The following is a 21,475-nucleotide window of genomic DNA, read 5'->3' as shown; positions in this document are numbered from 1 at the left end:
GTCCCAGTAAGGCACCAAAGGAGGATGACAGATAACCTAACACGTGTCTCTGTAGCCAAGGCGAGGGGTATGATTTGGCAACTGCTAGTTAATGAAATCGATTAAGAAGTTTCCCACTTCCGAGATGGCAAGTGGGCAACTTGTGATCGCTTTAGTGTGAGCAGCTCTCTTCCCGTGAGAAAGGCGGCGAGGGATGGAGTGCATGCCTGCAGCCTTTCCCTGCATTCCCGCTGCTGGATTCCAACACAGCCTCTTCCCCACCCCCTCCCACTGCCTCCCATGGGGAAGCCTGGGAACCCTCCGCAGGCCGGCCTCCCTCTCCCCTCCCCTCCCTTCCCCCTCCTCCTCACACCTGACCAAAGCTAGCGTCAGGACCACTCCATCCCACTGGCCTTTCACCCCGCGCACATTCCCACCGGCTGCCCCGCCCCTCCCGGACAGCAGCCCTGCAGGCCCAGTGCTGGAGACATTAGTCATCTTGCAGTTTCCTTCCAACCTCGTGGGCAGTTGGCCACCCAGGTCTGGCCCTTCTTCCTCTTAAGTCAGTATCCCCCTCTCCCCCATTCAACCCCGACACTCACTCACACATACTCCCAGCACGCACTGTGAGTCACACGCGGTGCAAACCCACTTCCTCACTCACGCCGCACTCCAGGCCCGTGTCCTGTTCAGTGTGGGGATATAAGAGCCCCCTTTGTGGAGCTCACGGTGTACAAGTCTGTCACACACAATCTAAGGTGACCAGATTATTGTCCCGCTTTTGGCGGGACAGTCCCGATTCCTAACAATTTTTCCTGCGTCCCGCGGCATTTTAAAAAAGTCCCGATTTTTGGAAAGATTGAAAAGATTCTTTCCAAAAATCGGGACTTTTTTAAGACGCCGCGGGACACGGGAAAAATTGTTAGGAATCGGGACTGTCCTGCCAAAGCGGATGATCTGGTCTCCATCCGCCTGATCGCTCTCACGCCCGGGCCTGGGTGCGCCCAGCGGCCAGCATCCCCCGCCTGGACCTCTCGCTGCCTGGGCTCCCCCCCTGAGGACCCCACTCGGGCAGCACCCGCACAGACACCCCCCGCCCCCCCCTGAGGACCCCACTCCGGCAGCACCCGCACAGACACCCCCTCCCCCCGGGGGACTCAGCCAGGCCTCTGTGTGGGTCACTGGGGGCGGTTACAGTTCTTGGGGAAGATCCAGGTGTCTTCCCAACAAGGCTGAGTGTCTTATGGGTAGACTAGACCTTCTTTATCCCACCCTTTATCCCAAAATACTTTGCATAGTGCAAGTGCAATAAACACTTTGGGAAGGTGAAACTAAGAGTCAGATTTTGGATAAATGCCTACCCTTCCCAAGAGATGGAAAACTGCCCACATGTCCCTGTCTGGAGGGCTGCCTGTTAGTCTCCTCCAAGACCCCTGTTTTCAAAGATCATCTAAGCCAGTGGTCGGAAAACTCATCAGTCCACAGAGCCAAATATCAACAGGACAACGATTGAAATTTTTTTGAGCCGAGACCAGTTTGGCTCAGTGGTAGAGCGTCGGTCTGCAGACTGAAAAGGTCCCGGGTTCGATTCCGGTCAAGGGCATGTACGTTGGTTGCGGGCGCATCCCCAGTAGGGGGTGTGCAAGAGGCAGCTGATCGATGATTCTCTCTTATCAATGTTTCTAACTCTATTCCTCTCTCTTCCTCTTAAGTCAGTATTCCCTCTGTACAAAATCAATAAAATATATTTCAAAAAAAAGAAAAGAAATTGTTTTGAGAGCCAAATTTTTTAAACTTAAACTTCTAATGCCACTTCTTCAAAATAGACTTGCCCAGGCTGTGATATTTTGTGGAAGAGCTTCACTCAAACGACCAAAGAGCCACATGTGGCTCGAGAGCCACAGTTTGCTGACCACGGATCTAAGCAAACAATATATATTCACACCAATTTGCTTTTATGCTTTAAAACAATCTATATATACCTCAGCAACCGCTGAGATGGAACGATAGAACCACCAGTCGCTATGACACACACTGACCAATGGGGGGCAGGTGCTTAATGCAGGAGCTGCCCCCAGCCCTCAGGCTCCCATTGCTGATGGGGCCTGCCAGCCAACCTACTGGTTTCTCCTCCCAGCTGGCATGCCCCGATTGCCCAATTGGGACCGCCCCGGGGCTGGGACAGGTAACGTGTGTGTGTGTGTGTGTGTGTGTGTGTGTGTGTGTGTGATAGCAGACACAGCCCTTTCCCAGGGATCTGAGGGTTGGTTCCCTCCTCAGAGCCAGTGGCCAACCTTCTGGGTCCATCCCCTTGTCCCTACCCCCGGCCAGCAGGCCCCGATCATATCACTGCTCGCCTGCCCGCTGTGATGGTAGTTGGCCCCTCCCCCTGGCTGGTAGGTCCTGATCGCCCAATTGGGCCTGGGCCCTGGGCTGGGATGGGGAGCTTGGGGTGGGTGGTGGCAGCTGCGGGCAGCGAGGGAAGGAGGAGGTGGGAAGGCGGAGAACCTGATCAGCCCTGATCGCCAGCCAGGCCTAGGGACCCCACCTGTGCCCGAATTTCATGCACCAGGCCCCTAGTCTGAAACAAAGCCAGGCAGAGGCTGAGTGGCCTGTACACTCTGAGCCAGGCTGGAAGAGAAGCTGCAGTTTATTCACCCCTCGCCTGCCATCTCCATCACTCTGAACCTCCGGGATTTGGGGGACCCCGGTGGGGAACCATGGCCAAGCTGGAATGGGTCAGAGGCGGTGCTCCCCTCTCCCCAAATCCAGTCCCCCCTTCCAGCCTCACCTGGTCCGAGCCCTGAAGTCCCTGATGAGCTGCTCCTTCTCGGCCCCCTCGCCCACCCAGAACTTGTGGGGGATGATGTAGCTGGAATAGACACGGCACTGGGGACAGGCCCTGGAGGTAGGAGACAGCGCACTCAGGCCGGCCCGAGGCCGCGTCCCTCTGGGTGTCCCCCCCCGCCCGCCCGCTGCCGGCCTCCCCGTGACACTGACTTGATGACGTCCAGCGGGAAGTGCTGGTGGCTCTTCCGCCAGGTGCGCAGGCAGCCCAGGCAGTGGGCGTGGGGGCAGTTGGGCAGGATGCCGAAGATCCGCTGGCCCTCCGGCTTGTCCCACACCTTGTCCATGCAGATGCCACACACAACATTCCGGCTGTCCTGCTCCCTCTGCAGTCACAGGCAGGGTCAGAGAACATCACACACACACACACACACACACACACCACACACCACACACACACACACACCACACACACACACACACACACACACACACACACGTGCACGTACGCTGCCACCCCAAATACAGTCCCAGGGACCACAGAGCCCTCCTCCAGCAGGTCTGGGCATCCTAGAGGCCAGCATGGCCTCCTCTGCCCCTCCCCAACCCATTTCCTGCTATACCTCAAGGTCCATGCTCTGAAGTTGGACCCAGAGCTCCCGGACAGGGTCTGACTTAGGCGGAGACTTCTGGGAGTAGCTGTGACCTCCATCAGCTGTTGGGGAAAACCGAATCCGTTCATTCATTCATTCACTCACTCACGGGGCATCTGTTCAGCTGCTGCATGCAAGCTCTGTGGGTGCACGAAGTCCTGCCCCCAACAGCTCAGAGTCCCATCAGAATGACACTGAATAGCCAGATTATAATGATCTCTGAATGCATAATAATCTGGCCACTCAGTGTATATCCTATATAATAAAAGGCTAATATGCAAATTGTCCCCTCAATCAGGAGTTCGACCAGCAGGCAGGCTGGCCAACTGCCCATGTCCCCTCCCCCTGGCCAGGGTGGCCGGACCCACCGATGCATGAATTCATGCACAAGGCCTCTAATATATATATTAGCCTATATAATAAAAGGGTAATATGCAAACCTATTGAATGGTGGAACAACTGGTTGCTATGACGCACGCTGACCACCAGGGGCAGATGCTCAACACAGGAGCTGCCCCAGCCCTGCTGGCCACCTCTAGGTACCTTCCCCTTAGCCGGCAGGCTCTGATTGCCTGATGGCAAATGGAGAACTGGGGGTGGATGGCAGCGGGCATGGGCAGCACCTGGCCAAGACCCCTGCCCTGCCAATTGCCCCTAATACAAAGGGTGACCCACGGTGGGGGAGAGGCAGACAAGCTGGCAGGAATGGCAAACCTCTCAGTCCCTCCCCATGGTCTGCAGGCTCTCATTGCCCAATGGGGAATGGGGAACTGGCGGTGGGTGGCAGCAAGCGATGGGCCACCTGTCAGCAGCCAGGTAAGATGGCCCTGATCACAGGCCAGGTTTAGGGACTGTATGTGTGCACAAATTTTGTGCACCAGGCCTCTAGTACACACACACACACACACACACACACACACACTCACTCACTCTCACTGAGTGGCCAGATTATTATGCATTCAGAAACCATAATAATCTGGCCACTCAGTGTATGTCTCTAAAGCAACTACTTATAACTGTGCTGCCCACAATGGCAGCCACTTGCCACAGTCTGCTGAGGCCTGAAATGCAGCTGGCCCAATCAGATGTGCTGGAATGCACATGGAGACTTTGGAGCTTAATACCTAAGAAAACCAAAATGTTTCAGTAATTTTTATATTGATTACATGTTGAAATTATAGTTTCGATATATATATACACTAGTATATATACACAGTGCACAAAATTCATGCATGGTAGCGGGGGGCGGTGAGGGTGTCCCTCAGCCTGGCCTGCACTCTCTCCAATCTGGGACCCCTCAGAGGATGCAGTCAGATATCCCTCTCACAATCTGGGACTGCTGGCTCCTAACTGCTTGCCTGCCTGCTGGCCTGATCCCCCTAACTGCTCTCCCCTGCCAGCCTGATCACCCCTAACTGCCTCTGCCTTGGCCCTGCCACCATGGCTTTGTCCAGAAGGACATCTGGTCTAATTAACATTTTACCCTTTTATTAGTATAGCTATACCTCTTGATATATTAGGTAAAATGAAACATTATTAAAATTGAATTTACCTGTTGCTTTTTATTTTTCTTTAGTGTGGCTACTAGAAAGTTTTAAATTATATATGTGAATTGTAAAATATGTGAACTTTTGGAAAACAATTTGGCAGGTCCTCAAAATATTAAATATGTTACCATACAGTCCAGTAATTATTTAAAAAAAATATTTTATTGATTTTTTACAGAGAAGAAAGGAGAGGGATAGGGAGTTAGAAACATCCATGAGAGAGAATCATCGATCAGCTGCCTCTTGCACACCCTGCACTGGGGATGTGCCCACAACCAAGGTACATGCCCTTGACTAGAATCGAACCTGGGATCTTTCAGTCTGCAGGCGGACGCTCTATCCGCTGAGCCAAACCGGTTTCGGCCAGTCCAGTAATTCTGCTTCTAGGTGGAATTACTGGATTGTATGGTAACATTTCTCTACCCAAGAGAAGTAAAAATATATGTCCACACAAAAGGAATGCTCATTAGCAATGTTATTCATAATAGCCAAAAAGCAAAAACAACCCAATGCCCACCAATTGATGAACGAATGAAACAGAAGCAGCATGTCTATCTAGCAGGACATTAATTGGCCACAAAAAAAGTATGAAGTACTGCTCCATGGTACACGAAGCTAGAAAATAATTTGCTGAGCCCAGGCAGTATTATTTTAAGCATCAACCTATGACCCAGGAGGTCACATTTGATTCTTGATCAAGGCACATGCTTGGGTTGCAGGCTCAATTCCCGGTGTGGGACGTGCAGGAGGCAGCCGATCAATGATTCCCTCTCATCATTGATGTTTCTATTTCTCTCTCCCTCTCCTTTCCTCTCTCTGAAATTACATATATATATAATAATTTCTGCCTGGTATATATAAATTACATAAGAAAATATTATGCTGACTGAAAGAAGATAGACCCAAAGGCCATAAATTATATCATTCTATTTATATGAAATGTCCAAAGTAGGCAAGTCCACAGAGACAGACAGTAGATTAATGGTTGCTAGTGGTGGATGGAGAGTGATTGCTAATGGGTTTCTTTTTTAAAAAATATATATTTTATTGATTTTACAGAGAGGAAGGGAGAGGGATAGAGAGCCAGAAACATCAATGAGAGAGAATCATCGACCAGCTGCCCCCCTGCACACCCCCCACTGGGGATGTGCCCGAAACCAAGGCATATGCCCTTGACTGGAATCGAACCTGAGAGCCCCAAGTCCGCAGACCGACACTCTATTGGTCTGAGCCAAACTGGTTTCGGCTGCTAATGGGTTTCTTTTTGGAGTGATGAAAACCTTCTAAAATTAGATAGCGGTAATGTTTGTACAGCTATGAATATACTATATTACATTGAATTACATGCTTTAAATTGTTAAAGTTTTTGCTTGTGAATTATATCTCAATAAGGCTGTAACCAAAAAAGTATGTATGTGACATATTTCTGGTAGACAGGGCTGATTATAGCAACACTATAATTTATAAAATAAGCACTAATACTTAATGTTTCCTCGATGCCAGGTGTGCTAAGCACGTCACACACATGAATCATCACTCTCACACCACCCGATGCAGTAGGTAGTCTTATCAGTGCCCTTTTGCAGACGGGCAGTGGAAGCCCAGAGAGGTTAATGACTTGTCCACGGTCACACAGCTGTTAAGTAGTGGGACTGACATTTGAGACTGTGGTTTGACTCCACAGGCACCAGGTATTCTGTTTCTAGATCACAGAGAGCAATGGGGTGGGGGGAGAGGGGTGGGGAGGGGGTTTCCCTCTGGCTGGGAATCGTGAGGAGGGAGAGGGATGGAAGGAAGTATAAGCCTGGCTCCGGGACAGAGCAGGAACCCCATCTCAGACCCCACTTGTGCTCACCGCTGTGCCCCTGATGACTCACGTGATGTCAACAGGAACGTCCAGGAACTGACACCAAGCTCCTCGTTCTGGCTGGCCAGCCCCTCGAGGCCGGGCTCCGTGTCCCAGACGGCCTCGGCCCCGCTCCAACCCACAGCCACTGAGGGCAGGTAGGTGGGCTCAGAGCCCCTGCGGGTCAGCCCCAGCAGGGGTCCTGGCTGGGTGGCAAGCGGCTCCGAATGGCGGCGGCCCCACGGCACATGGCCCAGGGGCTGCGGGTGCTGGTAGCTGTGCGGGAGGAGAGGGAGGAGACAGGATGGCCTCTCGGGCCGGAGCTGGCTCGGACTGGGGCTGAGCGGGGAAGCATGGCCCACGAAGGGACAGTCCTCCTGCGCCCCACCCGCTCCCCACCCAAAGCCTGCTCACCTGCACCGATCTTCGTAGCGGCAGAATCCTCGCTGGAAGTGTCTGCAGACCGGGGACACCTTCCGGTCTTGAGCAAAGTGGCAGCTGGACCCCGAGTGACGGGCCCCTCGGGTAAAGGTCCTGAAAGATCATCTGGGTCAGTCATATCAGTCATAGAGAGGCTGTGTGATGGGGGAAGGACACAGACTCTGGAGTTGGTTCTGTGTTCAAATCTTAGCCCCACTGGGTAGCCCTGGGTGGGTAACCCACTGAGGTGTGAGGGGTTGTTGGGAGGGTTTGAAGATTTTGCACAACGCACATAGCAGTGCTTAGTAAATCACAGTGGTTGCGATACTTCCTCCAAGCTGGTGCTGTGGTCCTGGAGGCAGATTCTGGGTTCAGATGCTGGTCCCAGAGCTGGCTTCGGGGCATGGATCTGTGCGGTCATGCGCTTTAATGCTCTGCTGTTGCCGCTTTGAAATTATTAAATTTTTGAACAAGGGGCCCTGATTTTCATTCTGTGCTGGTTTCCACAGGTCGTATGGCTGGTATTTCTGGGTGATGCAAGTGTGGACAAGGCATGCAAATGAGAAAATGTGTGTAAAGTACCTGGCGTACAGTAAGCCCTCACTAAATATTAGCTGCTATCATCACTCCACTGTTATTGTTACCGCCCACACCACCACCATCATCATCACTATTACAGGGGCTTCCGAGAATCAGGGTGTGGGTGGAAAAGGGCAGGAGGAGGTTGAGTTGGGCAAATGTTAATGAAGGTCTACAATGTACCCAGGCCTGAGCCTGGAGCAGGTACAAGGGGAGTAAGCCCACAGGTGAAGTGACAAGGGCATCAGGGACCGGACAGAAGTCAGATGCTAGTCCCCAGAGAACACAGACTGCTGGCCCACACAGAGGGTCTGCCAGAGAGTGGCCTGCACCATTCGCCAGGCAGGCAGAGAGTGAGGCCCTGGCCGAGAAGCCGGCGGAGGGACTGAAAGCTGGGTGACAGGCACCCTCTTTTTGTTGTTAATCCTCACCCAAGGATGTCATTCAATTGATTTTTTAGGGAAAGTGGATGTAGAGAGCGCCTGGGAAAGGCCCCTGAGCTGATTGTCATCTGAATCCAGTGGTGCAGAGCCAGGTCTTGGAAACATACCTTGCCAGAGGCAGATGTGTTGTCAGCCTGACCTTCAGTTCCAGTGCCAGGGGGTGGGTTTCATTATCTAAATCCAGCCAAGCACCAGGAACAAACACAACTATCCGGGCCCACCCAGAAGTGAAGATTACAAAGAAGCCACAAGAATGCACATAATCACCTTTGTCTTCGGCTTTAGTAAAACTTCCTGGTATTTTGCTGTATCTGCTCTGGGTCACTGTCTCTCCATCAGAGGACAGCTGTCCCACCCGGCCCCAGCTTCTTCCTCTATCTCTGTCTCTTTCTTTCATTTTCTCAATCCCTAGCCACCCCCACTCAGGAATTAGACCGCTCTCTAGCCATACTGTATGTGGAAAAGAGAGAATATTTTTAAGTGGAAGGGAGGGGGACAGACAGAGAGAGAAACATCAATGTGAGAGAGCCCTGACAAAGGCCAGGGATCGAGCCTGCAACCCAGATACGTGCCTTGACCGGAATCGAACCCCTATGAACCCTTCAGTCCATAGGCCAACGCTCTATCGACTGACCCAAACCGGCTAGGGTGACAGGCTCCCTCTTGTTGGTGCTGGACTGTTGTCACATGTCCTTTATCTACAACAGGAGGCCCTGGACCAGGGAGCCTGCCCAGAAACTCCGCTGAGGTGACGAGCAGAGAAGCAAGAAACCAGGGCCAGGACTGGGGAGGCCAGCGAGGCACTGGCCTCAGACACACACTTCAGGGGACACCCATCAAACTCAGTGATAACTGGAAATCACACTTCAGAGCAGTTAAAAAAAGATAAAAATTAATGCAAACACAATTCACAATGAACAAAAGATCAAACTTATAAATAAATACAGGATTCTACCTTAAAAAGACAGGATTCAACCCTGCACCACTTACCTGATTCGCCTGCCCCAGTGCAGGCCCAGCAGCCAGGGCAGAGAACCAAGACAAGGGCAGATGTGCAAAGGGCTTCAGCAGGAATAGATGGCTGGTGGGCGGTGGGGTAGCGGGAGGGAGAAGGGGGATGATGGAGGGGGGAACTGCTTCAAACAGGTGGCCAGGAAGGCCTTGGAGGAGGGGCCAGGAGTAACAGTCATGATTACAATCATGATTATTAGATAACTAGAGGCTGGGTGCACAAATTCGTGCATGGGTGGGGTCCCTCCCAGCTGGTCTGGGCCATCTTGCCTAGTCCTGATCAGGGCCAATCAGGGCTGGCCATCCACAGGAGGCTGGCTGACTGCAGGAGGTTGGCCAGAGGGAGGTTGGCTGTGATCACCAGGGGGTAGCTCTTGCATTAAGCGTCTGCCCCCTGGTGGTCAGTGCACATCATAGTTACTGGCTGGTCATCCCGTCACCCAGTCGTCCAGTTGTAATGGTCGCTTAGGAGATATATATATACATAAATACATATATACATATTCCTAAAATATATACATTTTATTGATTCCAGAGAAGAAGGGAGAGGGAGAGAGAGATGAAACATCAATGATGAGAATCATGAATTGGCTGCCTCCCACATACCCCGCACTGGGTACCGCCTGAAACCTGGGCATGTGCCCAGACCGGGGACCAAACCATGACTTCCTGGTTCATAGGTTGACGCTCAACCACTGAGCACACTGGCTTGGCTTACGGACGCTTTTATGGGGCCAGAGGTATAAAGTGAGATCTTTAAATAGTAATTTTTGATGATAGACCACTGTAATTTTTGGCATTTAATGCTATTAACAAAGTGCCTTTCATTTCCACCCACTTGCTTGTGTGAACAAGGTTTCTTAGTGCTTCCATCTATAATCACAAGTTGCAATGGATGTTGAACCCTGCCTTATTCTAGCAGTAAGTAATATGCACCCATGGACACATGAGTTTTGGGGAAAACGAAAAAATCGTCCCATCTATAGCAGGAGAAATTTTTCTAAAGAAAGATATTTTTATTATTTAGTAATTAACTGTTAAAGTGTATAATATATTTAAGTTGTTTTAATCAATTGAGTACTACTTATACCTAAATCTAGAAAGAAATTAAATTTTTGTTTCACAAATATTTTCTTGCAGGAACATATAATATTGTGGTCAGTAAAAGACTTCTGAGAGTAAAAATATTTATATTAGGATAAAACTCTAATGGCGGAGTAGAATAGAATATGTATTCAAGGAGAAAAAGGAATTATGTAAAACTGTAAGAGCCCATTGATATCCTTTTTTTTTTTTTTTTTTTACACAGAGAGGAAGGGAGAGAGATAGAGAGCTAGAAACGTCAATGAGAGAGAAACATCGACCAGCTGCCTCTTGCACCCCCCCGCACCGGGGATATGCCCACAACCAATGTACATGCCCCTGACCGGAATCGAACCTGGGACCTTTCAGTTTGCAGACCAACGCTCTACCACTGAGCTAAACCGGTTTCGGCCTGTTGATATACTTTTAAATGGATGACACCATAGGTTAAATTGCTCTAGTATGTGGATGCCACTGGATACATGACAAGAACAATGTACTTATTCAAATCCACTGGCTCACCTGCCAGTTCTGGTCTGCTGTCCACACAGCAAGTTCACTGGCAGGGCCGCACCAGAGCAGCCTGACATGCCTGGAGCAGACAGCCTGCCCCCCGTGGCGCCCTGCAGCCACTGCCACTGCCGGCCTTGGGAAAGCAGCCGCCTCAGGAAGACCCAGTGTTTGTGGGCTGACTGCTCTAAAACATCCCTCAAAATCCTGCCTGGTCCCAGCTGGTTTGGCTCAGTGGATAGAGCATTGGCCTGCGACTGAAGGGTCCCAGGTTCATTCCCAGTCAGGGGCACACGCCTGGGTGTGGGCTCCATCCCCAGTGGGGGCCGTGCAGGAGGTGGCCGATCCATGATTCTCTCGCATCATCGATGTTTCTCTCTCTCCCTTCCTCTCTGAAATCAATAAAAATAAGAGAGAGACAGAGAAAAAAATCCTGCCTGAAGGGCAGTCTTGGGGAAGAAAGATTCAGGCGCAGAAGTTAGTGGAACAACAAGCCTATGTGTTTGTTTGTTTTTTCCTCTCTCTCTCTCTCTCTCTCAAATCAACAAATAAAATTAAAAAGTAATACCAGTATTTTGGAATTAAAAGGCATAATAAAATCGTTTTATGTTTAAATGGGCAGGTTGAGGGGTGAGGTGGAGATGAGAGTCGGTGGAAGGGGTGGGTGACCACGAGAGGCAGGGCCCTCACCTCAATGGGAGCCTCCGGGAGGGAAGATGTGCCGGGAGGATTTAGCTTCTTCCCCAAAGACCACCAATAAGGCTGACCTCCAGGACAGCCTAGAGAGGCCACCCTACCGGCTCCTCCCACCTGGCACAGCTCTCCCAGAACAGCCGGAGGGGCCCTCAGCCCGGGAGAGGAAGTTAGGGCTCTGCAATCAAATTGATCAGAGAAACTCTTCCTTCTGTGGTTTCTGAGAGCCGGGCTGCAGTCTGCTTGTTGTGTATTCACACAGTAAAGGCCCTAGTAAGTTCTGCAATGGAACGTGTTTGATTTGACCTAGCATTGCTTCAACTTGCTTTTGTTGTTTGTTTAGGCCCTCGACCCACAAACACTTAAATTACCAATAAAGCACATTTTGTTTGGAGAGATGTCAAATTAGTTCATTTAATCCTCAAAGAAAGTCCGGAGTCATTTTTTGTTTTCAAAATCTGAGGCTCAGAGGCAAAACGTAACAGCCCTGGCACTGTAACCACGTGTCCTCACTTAGCCCAACGACCTCTCATTGACTGATTGCCTTGTCAGGGGCAGGGCTGCTGGCTTGGGGGAGTTTCTCAAGCTCAATCCTGAAGCCCAGGGCTGGGGACAGAGGAGGCAGCAGAGGGACTTGGTGGCCAGGGGGCGGGGAGGCGGGAGCAGTGGACCCCTGAACAGTGAGCCTGGGGAATCAGGACCCGACTGTTGGGATGGCGGGTGGGGGCTGGGCAGAAGGGCAGGGACTAAGGAGGGTGGGATTGGGGAGGTATGAGGGCACTGGACCCTCTGACCAGGGTTTTGAAACTTGAGGGCCCAGATTTAGTCTAGGCCCCTCCCTCCCTGGCTCCCTGGCCCCCTGGCCGTGCCCAGAGCTCAGGACGGCACAAGGAACCTCTCCTTCAGCGGGCACCTCCCTGGTCTGTCTCCCTCTAGCTCCCTGGGTGCCTTTCTCCCACTAAAAGCTGCAAAACTACTCTCTACCGATTACCCAAACTTCAGTTCTCTCTGGGGAGCCGATCTCTTCCAGCTGTTGGCAAATTGAATTTGTGCTAAGGTACTGGGAGCTAGGGCGCCCGAAAGAATGACTCTGATGGTGAAATGTTCCATCTCAAGTTTCCATTCAAACGTCTGTGAGCACCTGGCCCTGCGCTGAGTGCTGGCCTGCTAGGTGCCCAGGACACCAGCCCTCACTGCCGGGAGCTGTGCGTTCCGGGCAGAGAAGCCCTTGTGGGTGGAAGAGAAAGCAGACACGTGGCCATCTACACCCTAAATGGTCAGACGCTGAGCGAGCTCGACAGCTGTGCATCCTTAGTGCGCCTTTTACCCTCTCTGGTCAGACTCCTCCTCTGGACTCTGAGGGGCTGGGGGATGACCTCTAGACCCTTCCAATGTTGGGCTACAGGACAAGGAAGCCCCTCTTCATCTAAATTCACCCCCAAATTCTTAGGGAATGGGCTTTCAATGGCCAGGCCAAATCTCAAATGACTTTTCCCACCTTCTTGTGTTCCCCTGAGACCCCGATTCCTACCTGAAAGGCCTCCGGGAGCGGGTTCTGTCCTCCCCACCAGGGCTGCCGCCGCCGCCACCGCCACCGCCACCACCATCCTGCCCCACAGGGTCCATCCTGGCTGCAGCCCCTGGTGCGAGTCAGGCGGGCTCTTTATCCCTCCCTCTCTGGGCAGGGCCAGTGGGAGGCGGGGCTCTGCGGCCAGGCCCTCCCCTCCCCAGGACCCCAGGGTGGAGGCAAGAGGGCCGAGGACCAGGGATGTCGGTGGGATGGGCACGGAGGCCTTCAGGGATCCCTCGGTGAGTCCTGCAGGAAACTGAGGTTTGGTTTAAGTTCTTTAAGGGCCCGGGAAGGCAGGGTGACTTGGGAGGGGCTCATGGGAACCAAGGAGCTAGGAGGCTGAGTCCTGGGCTGGGGTCTGAGGGGGATTTCTAACTGAGGAGGCCAGATGGGGAGCTTCCCCCAACTCAGGGCAGTGCGAACCCACCTGTGGAGCTGAGGTGGATGGACAGGTCAGAGGCGGGCTGGGAGCCTCTGGAGCCTCCAGAGATGGTATGAGCCAGGTGAGGATGCAGGGAGCATGTCAGCTGGCCATGACTGCACAGACCCAAGAGGCTCTGGGACCTGCCTCCAGGCCCAAGACGTTCTTCCTACAAAAAGTCACCTGCCTGGCCTGTGTTGTCATGTTATTTTTAAAAATATATTTTTATTGATTTCAGATAGGAAGGGAGAGGGAGAGATAGAAATATCAATGATGGGAGAGAATCATTGATCAGCTGCCTCTTGCATGCCCCTCACTGGGGATTGAGCCCGCAACCAGGGCATATGCCCTTGACCAGAATCAAACCCAGGACCCTTGAGTCCACAGGCCGACACTATCCACTGAGCCAAACCAGTCAGGGCTACAGTAGACTTTTGAAAGCTCTATCCCAGTAGTCGGCAAACACATTAGTCAACAGAGCCAAATATCAACAGTACAATTGAAATTTCTTTGGAGAGCCAAATTTTTTAACTTAAACTTCTTCTAACTCCACTTCTTCAAAATAGACCTGCCCAAGCCGTGGTATTTTGTGGAAGAGCCACACTCATGGGGCCAAAGAGCCACATGTGGCTCTTGAGCCGCAGTTTGCCGACCACAGCTCTATTCACTTCAAGATTATATAACTTTTCTCCATGTGTGTTTTTTTTAATCCTATATAATAAAGAGGGAATATGCAAATTGATCATCACTCTACCCCAAAGATGGCAGTGCCCACAGCGGAGGCTGGTGTGTGTGTGTGTGTGTGTGTGTGTGTGTGTGTGTTCCGTAATATAAGATGGCTGCACCCACAGAGGAGGCTGAATTCCCGTAATGAGTCTTTTTTTTTTTTTTTTAAATATATTTTATTGATTTTTTACAGAGAGGAAGGGAGAGGGAAAGAAAGTTAGAAACATCGATGAGAGAGAATCATTGATCACCTGCCTCTTGCACACCCCCCATTGGGGATGTGCCCGCAACCAAGGTACATGCCCTTGACCAGAATTGAACCTGGAACCCTTCAGTCCACAGGCCGACGCTCTATCCACTGAGCCACACCGGTTTTGGCTTGTAACGAGTCTTAATGAGCAATCAGCAGGGACCTGAGGCGGCTCTCCCCACCCCCGTGGGGCTTGACAGGGGACCTCAGGCCGAGCTCCCTGCCCTGTGGGGCTTGGAGGACCTCAAGGTGTGACCTCCCACCCCATTGCTAGGCCGGGGGACCTCAGGCTGTGCCCCCTGCCCAGAGGGGCTTGACAAGGGTGGGACTGGCCGGTGTGGATCCAGCCCACTGGGGGGTGGGTGGCTGGGATTGGGTCTCGCACAATTTTGAGGTGCATGTGGGTGGACAGGAACTTGACTTTGGGTCCTGTGGGGTGCCCCCGACTCTGACAGAAGGAAGATTTTCATGTACTAATTTTCTTTCATCTCTGACACTCCAATTATAGAGAAAGGGCAAATAGCAATATTAAAATATTTCCTCTAATTAATCCCTTTAATGTGCATGAATTTTGTGCACTGGGCCACTAGTATTGTATAATATATCAGGTTTATCCATTGTCCTGTGGATGAACATTTTGGTTGTTCCCAAGTTTTTGCTATTGCTTCGATGAACATAATTTGGTGGGTTTCACTCTAGTGCAGTGGTTCTCAACCTTCCTAATGCCTCGACCCTTTAATACAGCTCCTCATGTTGTGGTGACCCCCAACCATAAAATTATTTTCGTTGCTACTTCATAACTGTAATGTTGCTACTGTTATAAATTGTAAATATCTGTGTTTTCAAACGGTCTTAGGCAACTCTGCTAGCGGTTCTCAACCTGTGGATCATGACCCCTTTCACAGGGGTCACCTAAGACCATCGGAAAACACAGATTACATTACGATTCATAACAGTAGCAACATTACAGTTATGAAGTAGCGACGAAAATAATTTTATGGTTGGGGGTCACCATATGAGGAACTGTATTATAGGGTCATAGCATTAGAAAGGTTGAGAACCGCCCTAGCCGGTTTGGCTCAGTGGATAAAGCCTGTGGACTCAAAGGTCCCAGGTTCGATTCCGGTCAAGGGCATGCACCTTGGTTTCGGGCACATGCCCAGTGGGGGGTGTGCAGGAGGCAGCTGGTCAGTGCTTCTCTCTTATCGATGTTTCTGGCTCTCTATCCCTCTCCCTTCCTCTCTGTAAAAAATCAATAAAATATATATTTTTTTAAAAAGAGAAAGGTTGAGAACCACTGCTCTAGGGTACTGTCTTGGGTTGGTTTCTCCAGGGAATACGGTAGGTTTGGAGGTTCACCTGTAGGACACTCGCTGGGGAGTGCTCTTTGGAACACACCTGGAAGGAATCAAAGGCGCAGGACTGGGAGTGAGAGAATCTGAACTGCAATGGAGTTACAACAGGTACTTCGCTCCTGGCTGGGTGGTCCTTCAAGTTGTTCCAAATTGCGGTAAGGAGGCTTGGCCTCAGGCCCCCATGCCGGCTACAGGCTGCCTGGGAGGGGCTTGTCCTGGGCAGGGCAGCTCCTTCAGTGAGAGCAGTTCCCTGAGAGGAACTCAGCTGTAGCTCGGCAGCCGATGCCCCAGCAGCCGCGGGACCAGGGCCTGGTCCTGAGGGCTGGGCCGGGGATGCCCACAGCACCGCAGGCACATTTTAACTTACTAGCTTTTGCTTAAGTGTTTTAAAGTTGCTGGTGCCAGCTTCTGCTCCCTTCTGCACTATGAGAGTTTGTATTGCTATTCTTTCATTCCACATTTTCCATCTTCGTCTTCCTAGACTATTTTCCGGGTAATTTCTCTGGTCTTTCCTGATGTGAAAAAATGATCTCTTTGGTTGTTCTAATCTTTTTTTAAATTTTATTTATTTTTTATTGATTTCAGAGAGGAAGGAAGAGGGAGAGATAGAAACATCAATGATGAGAGAGAACCGTTGATTGGCTGCCTCCTACATTCTCCCCTACTGGGGATTGAGCCCACAACCTGGGCATGTGCCTTTGACTGAAATCAAATCCGGGATCTTTCAGTCTGCAGGCCGATGCTCTATCCACTGAGTCAAACCAGCGAGGGCTACACACACTGCCTTTTAGAGAGAGTGGAAGGGAGGAAGGGGGTGGGGAAGAGAGAAAGAGAAACATGGATCTGAGACACATCTACTGGTTGCCTCCTGCACTTATCCCCACCAGGGCCGGGGATCAAACCTGCAACCCAGATACCGTAAGTGCCCTTCACTGGGAATCGAACCTGTGGCCCTCGGGTGTGCAGAACGACGCTCAAACCACTGAATCCACCAGCCATGGCTGATCTGTTTTTTTAAATCCTCATCTGAAGATATGTTTTTATTGATTTTTTAAACTTTTTTTTTTGGGGGGGGGGTGGTGAAGAGAGGGAGAGAGGGAGGGAGGGAAGAAAGGAGGGAAGAAGAGAAAGAGAGAAACATGGATGTAAGAGAGAAAAAAACAATTGGTTGTCTCCTTATGTGCCCCAACTGGGGATCAAACCCAAAACTTGGCCTCGTACCCTGACTGGAAATTGAACCCACCACTCTGCGGTATACGCGATGACGCTCCAACTGAGCCCCGGGGCGGGCTGCATCTGCTTCTTAGAGCCGTCGTCCCCCCACCCCCCAAGGATATTGCCAGCCTGGAGCCCCCTTTCTTTTCTCTCCTCCCCTCTTCCTTCTCTTATTCTTGAATTTTTATTTCAGAAGATTTTATAAAATTATTGCAACAATAGTACCTTTTAATTCTCTTAAGGTTTTCTTTTTTAGTCTAAATATTTGATTCATTTGTCCTGAGCATCATTAAAAATAGACCAGGCGTCCAGCTGGCATGGCTCAGTGGTTGAGCGTTGACCTATGAACCAAGAGGTCATGGTTTGATTCCCCATCAGAGCACATGCCAGGGCTGTGGGCTTAGTCCCCAGGGTAGGGCATGCAGGAAGCAATCAATGATTCTCTCTCATCATTGATGTTTCTCTCTCCCTCTCCCTTCTTCTCTGAAATCAATAAAGATATATTAAAGCCCTAACCAGTTTAGCTCAGTGGATAGAGTGTTGGCCTGCAGACTGAAAGGTCCCAGGTTCGATTCCAGTCAAGGGCCTGTACCTTGGTTGTGGGCACATCCCCAGTAGAGGGTGTGCAGGAGGCAGCTGATCGATGTTTCTCATCGATGTTTCTCTCTATCCCTCTCCCTTCCGCTCTGTAAAAAAATCAATAAAACATATTTAAAAAAAAGAAAAGTTAAAGCAAATGTTAAAAGTCTCTTTTGCTTCACTCATATCCAGAATCTTTTATAGACAACCAACTGTAATCTCCAAGGCTTTGTTCACGGGTAAAAAGCAGAGAGAGAGCCTAAGGCCCTGGACGGGCTGCGCTGCTGGCCGAGCGAGCCAGGCACACTCCCTGCTCCGCGCTTCCTCACCTGTGAAGCACAGGAAGTCCTGTTTGCCTCCGAGGGCGTGGTGGGGACGAGGTGACAAATGCACAAGGCCTGGCACAAAACAGACGCTTATAAAGAACATCCCTAGTGACAGTGACGGGGCTCGCGCTTGGCAGTGCCGCAGCCGGGAACAGAGCCCTGGTCCGAGGCTGAGCCGCACCTCTGGGCGCGCTAGGTGCAGGTGATGGTGTTCTGTGCTCTTACCTCCTAGCATTGGGAGAGGACTGGCCTTCTGCAACTGAGCCACAGTCCTCAACGATTTCTCCCCCGATGGTGTAGGAAAGGAGAGGGAGGTGAGAAGACTAGAAGACTGCATCGTGAACCAGGCGCTCAATTGCAGGGACGCCCCTTCCAAGCCTCCTCCTCCGCCCTCCTATCCCGGCCGTCACTCCCAGCGGAGGCAGGTGGCTCCAGTCCGGCCGAGGACACAGGGAGGCGAGTGAGAGGTTCGCCACCTTAACCTGTGGGCTGGCTGGGCGGCTCCCCTCGGGCCGGGTGTGTCCTTTATGCTCATCAGCCGCTGGCTCTGGCTCTCCCCCTGCTCCCATGGGCTTCAGGGACTGGGGGCCTGCAAACCACACTCCTAGCTTCCCTTACAGCTGCTCTTCCCTCCCTAACCCTCCCCTCCATGGACGGCACTCTGGCAGGAGCAGCGAAGTTCCAGATGTGTCTCCCGCCCCCACACATCCCAACGTCCCTGCAGGGCAGGGATGGCACCTTCTCAGTCCCCCTAACCCTAGCCGAGTGGTGAGCAGAGGGGGTGAGGCAGCTCCCGCAAGCAGGACCTGCAGCACCCCAGTCTCATTTGCCAACTGTTTCCTTCCTCTCTGTGCACCACATACGGAGGGGGAGCAGATGGGCCCCAGGAAAAACACGCAGAGAACTGAGTCAGCACAAGTCAACTCTTAAATACTTAATTCCCATTTATTTAAAGTTCATCCGTCTGTGTACACTATTTATATTAAAAACACAGGAAACAGGGGCTCCTAGCAAAAATATACATTTCCATTTTGGAGATTGTTCAGTCCCGGGGAAGAGCCGTCTTCTCAGCAGAGAGCGGGAGCGGGCGGGCACAGCCTCTCCCTCACAGTGCTGCCCCGGTCAGCGCGGGAGGAGGGGGAGGGCAGCCACAGGGGTGTCCTGGGCACGGAAGGCACAGCGCGGCAGGACAGCCACTGGCGTGTCCTCTCCGGGGCGTTTCCTCCCAGAGCGGCGGCCGGACAGCAAGGCCCCTCCCGGAGGAGCAGACGGACCAGGAGCCTGGGCTCTGCACCAGGCTCTGAGACCCTGCCAGCCTCCTCCCTGGCAGCAGCCTCGGCTCTGGCCTCCTCAGACAGCACGCCAGCGGAGCCTCAGCCCGGTCTGCAGCAGGTGGGCGCCGAGTGCCCCTGCGGAGGGGAGGGAGGGCCGGGCACCAGGGGCTGTGCAGGGCGTTCCAGGAGACCAGCTGGCTGAAGAGGGAGGGAGGGCGGGGAGCAGAGCTGTGGGGACAGATGGGTGTCTCAATCAGCAGGACCAGTTATCCCTGCACCTTCCCGTGAGTGGGTGCTGGGCTGACACAGCAGGACGCCCCTGCGGACCAAGGATGTGGCCCAGCCCTGGAGCAGGGGCCCAGCCTGCCCGTCCACCTGCAGGCCCCTGGGCACGCAGCACCTCGAGAAGGGGGTGTGGAACCTGCAGATAAAGTGAATCAGTGCTTGTGGTGTGCAGCGGAGGGGCAGCCCAGGAGTGAGTGGCATGAGTAGCAGTGAGCTCGCCAGTGCCAGTGCCCCAGCTAGAGACAGGATGTCATCGGGGTGAGGCCAGTCCTGGCCCTGGGGAGGGGCAAGGGCTGTGATGTCGACCGGAAGTAGGTGGCGAGGCTGCTGCAGGCTGGCGGGGAGGGTGGGTGCTGGGGGAGGACAACCCTGAGGCCTGCTCACTGCTTCCCCGCCAACCTGCACCTGCCTGGAGGCTCACGCCTCTTTGTGGGGTGTGGGGCCCCCACCTGCAGGGAACCCACCTCCTTCCAGGCTGGGGGAGGCCCCGCAGCGGCCCGCGCAGGGGGCCATCAGCAACACTGGCCCGGGTGACCAGTGAAACGACCAAAGAGGGTGTTGGTGTGAGTGGGGCTGGGGTACGTGGCTGAAGTGGGGTTGGCTGGGTCAGGGCTGCCAGCCTCAGGGTGGGGGTGCGTGACAGTCTCAGGGAGGCATCCTGGCCTGCAGGGCAGGGTCCCAGTGACAGCCCGGGTCCTGCTCGGCTTCCCCAGGAAGCCGGCCCAGAGCTTAGTGTTTCTTTGCGCAGCTCCAGCCTGGCTGCGAGGGCGGAGCGGTGAGGCCTCTGCCTCTGCATGGGGGCGGCGCAAAAGCAGAAGTCCTGTCCTGTGCTGCTGGTGAGATAATACAAACTGTCTCACAGGAAGACAGAGGGACAGACTGGGGATGGGGAGAGGAAGGGCCAGGGAGGAAGGAAGAGAAAGAACAAAGGGAAGAAAGAGGAACTGAGGAGGAGAGGGAGGAAGGGTCCATGGGGAGTGAGCATGGGTGTGATCGCAGGAGTGTGATCAGGCGCCATGCTGAGTGCGCCCGTGGCCAACGGGGAAGTCCCATGTGGCCCCGTCCAGCGCTGTCCCTGCCCCTGGTTCTCGGCCCGAGGCCTGCTGGGAGGCCCCGTGTGCACCTCAGTACATGTCCTTGTAGATCTCCTGGAGCAGGGGGTGCAGCGAGGTCTCCGTCTCGGTCTTCTTGATCCGCTGCATCATCTGGGCGTGCTCGGTGACCAGCTGCCGCAGGTCGGCCATCTTCTGCAGCAGCTTGGGGAAGAGGTACTGGGCGTCGGGGTGGTTGGCGTGCAGGTGGAACTCCAGGGCACGCAGGATGGTGTCCTGGATGGCCTCCACCTGGGACACGTTCATGAGGCCTGGCCGGTCTGTGGGGACACGGGGCCCAGGTGAGGGAGGGGGCAGGCACGCCGGGGTCTCAGGTGGCAGAGGAGCGCTGGCAGGGGACCTGGCTCGGGGCACAGCAGGCCTCCTGGTGGGGACACCCCCTCCTTTGTTTTCCTGGCTCATTCAGTCTCACGGCAGCTCGGCCTGCATTCACTCTGGCTCTCCCCGGCGAGCGGCGAGGCCTGGGCGGTGTCCTCACCTGCAGACTGGGGATAACGGAGGTGCCTGTGCGCAGGGGGCTGTGCGGGTGAAATGGTTATAATCCGGGACAGGGAACTAGGACGGTGCTGGTGTGACGTAAGCCGGAGTCAGCACAGTAATTATTACCATTGTGCTGGAATGGAAAAGTGTTGGTAAAACAGGTAAAACACAGACTCCACCACCAGGAGCAGCCCCAGCAGCCTGCTGGCCTGCGTGCCTTTGGTCTCTCTCTCATCTCCATCCACCTAAGGCAGCGCGGGCCCTGCACGCCCGGCGGGGCCTCACCCGCTGCACCGTCACAGCACACCGCCCCCGGCGTGCGGCCTCGCTT

At 53.0% G+C, this 21,475-nt stretch overlaps 1 protein-coding gene across 2 annotated transcripts in view; it reads right to left on the bottom strand.

Annotated features, from left to right (window-relative positions):
- Positions 1–18,919: 18,919 nt before the first annotated feature.
- Positions 18,920–21,475, bottom strand: part of PPARD (peroxisome proliferator activated receptor delta) — a 69,925-nt gene continuing 67,369 nt past the window's right edge. For both annotated transcript variants that reach the window (XM_084890045.1, XM_084890044.1), the window contains one exon: positions 18,920–20,924. In XM_084890045.1, the coding sequence (XP_084746171.1) occupies positions 20,677–20,924 (248 nt within the window). In that variant the 3' untranslated portion in view covers positions 18,920–20,676. The remainder of the gene's footprint in view (positions 20,925–21,475) is intronic.

This window comes from Pipistrellus hanaki, assembly GCF_964339955.1.
Source record: "Pipistrellus hanaki genome assembly, chromosome: 7".
NCBI lineage: Eukaryota > Metazoa > Chordata > Mammalia > Chiroptera > Vespertilionidae > Pipistrellus > Pipistrellus hanaki.
The sequence above is the reverse complement of the archived record's forward strand: the minus strand, read 5'-3'. Positions and strand labels throughout refer to the sequence as shown.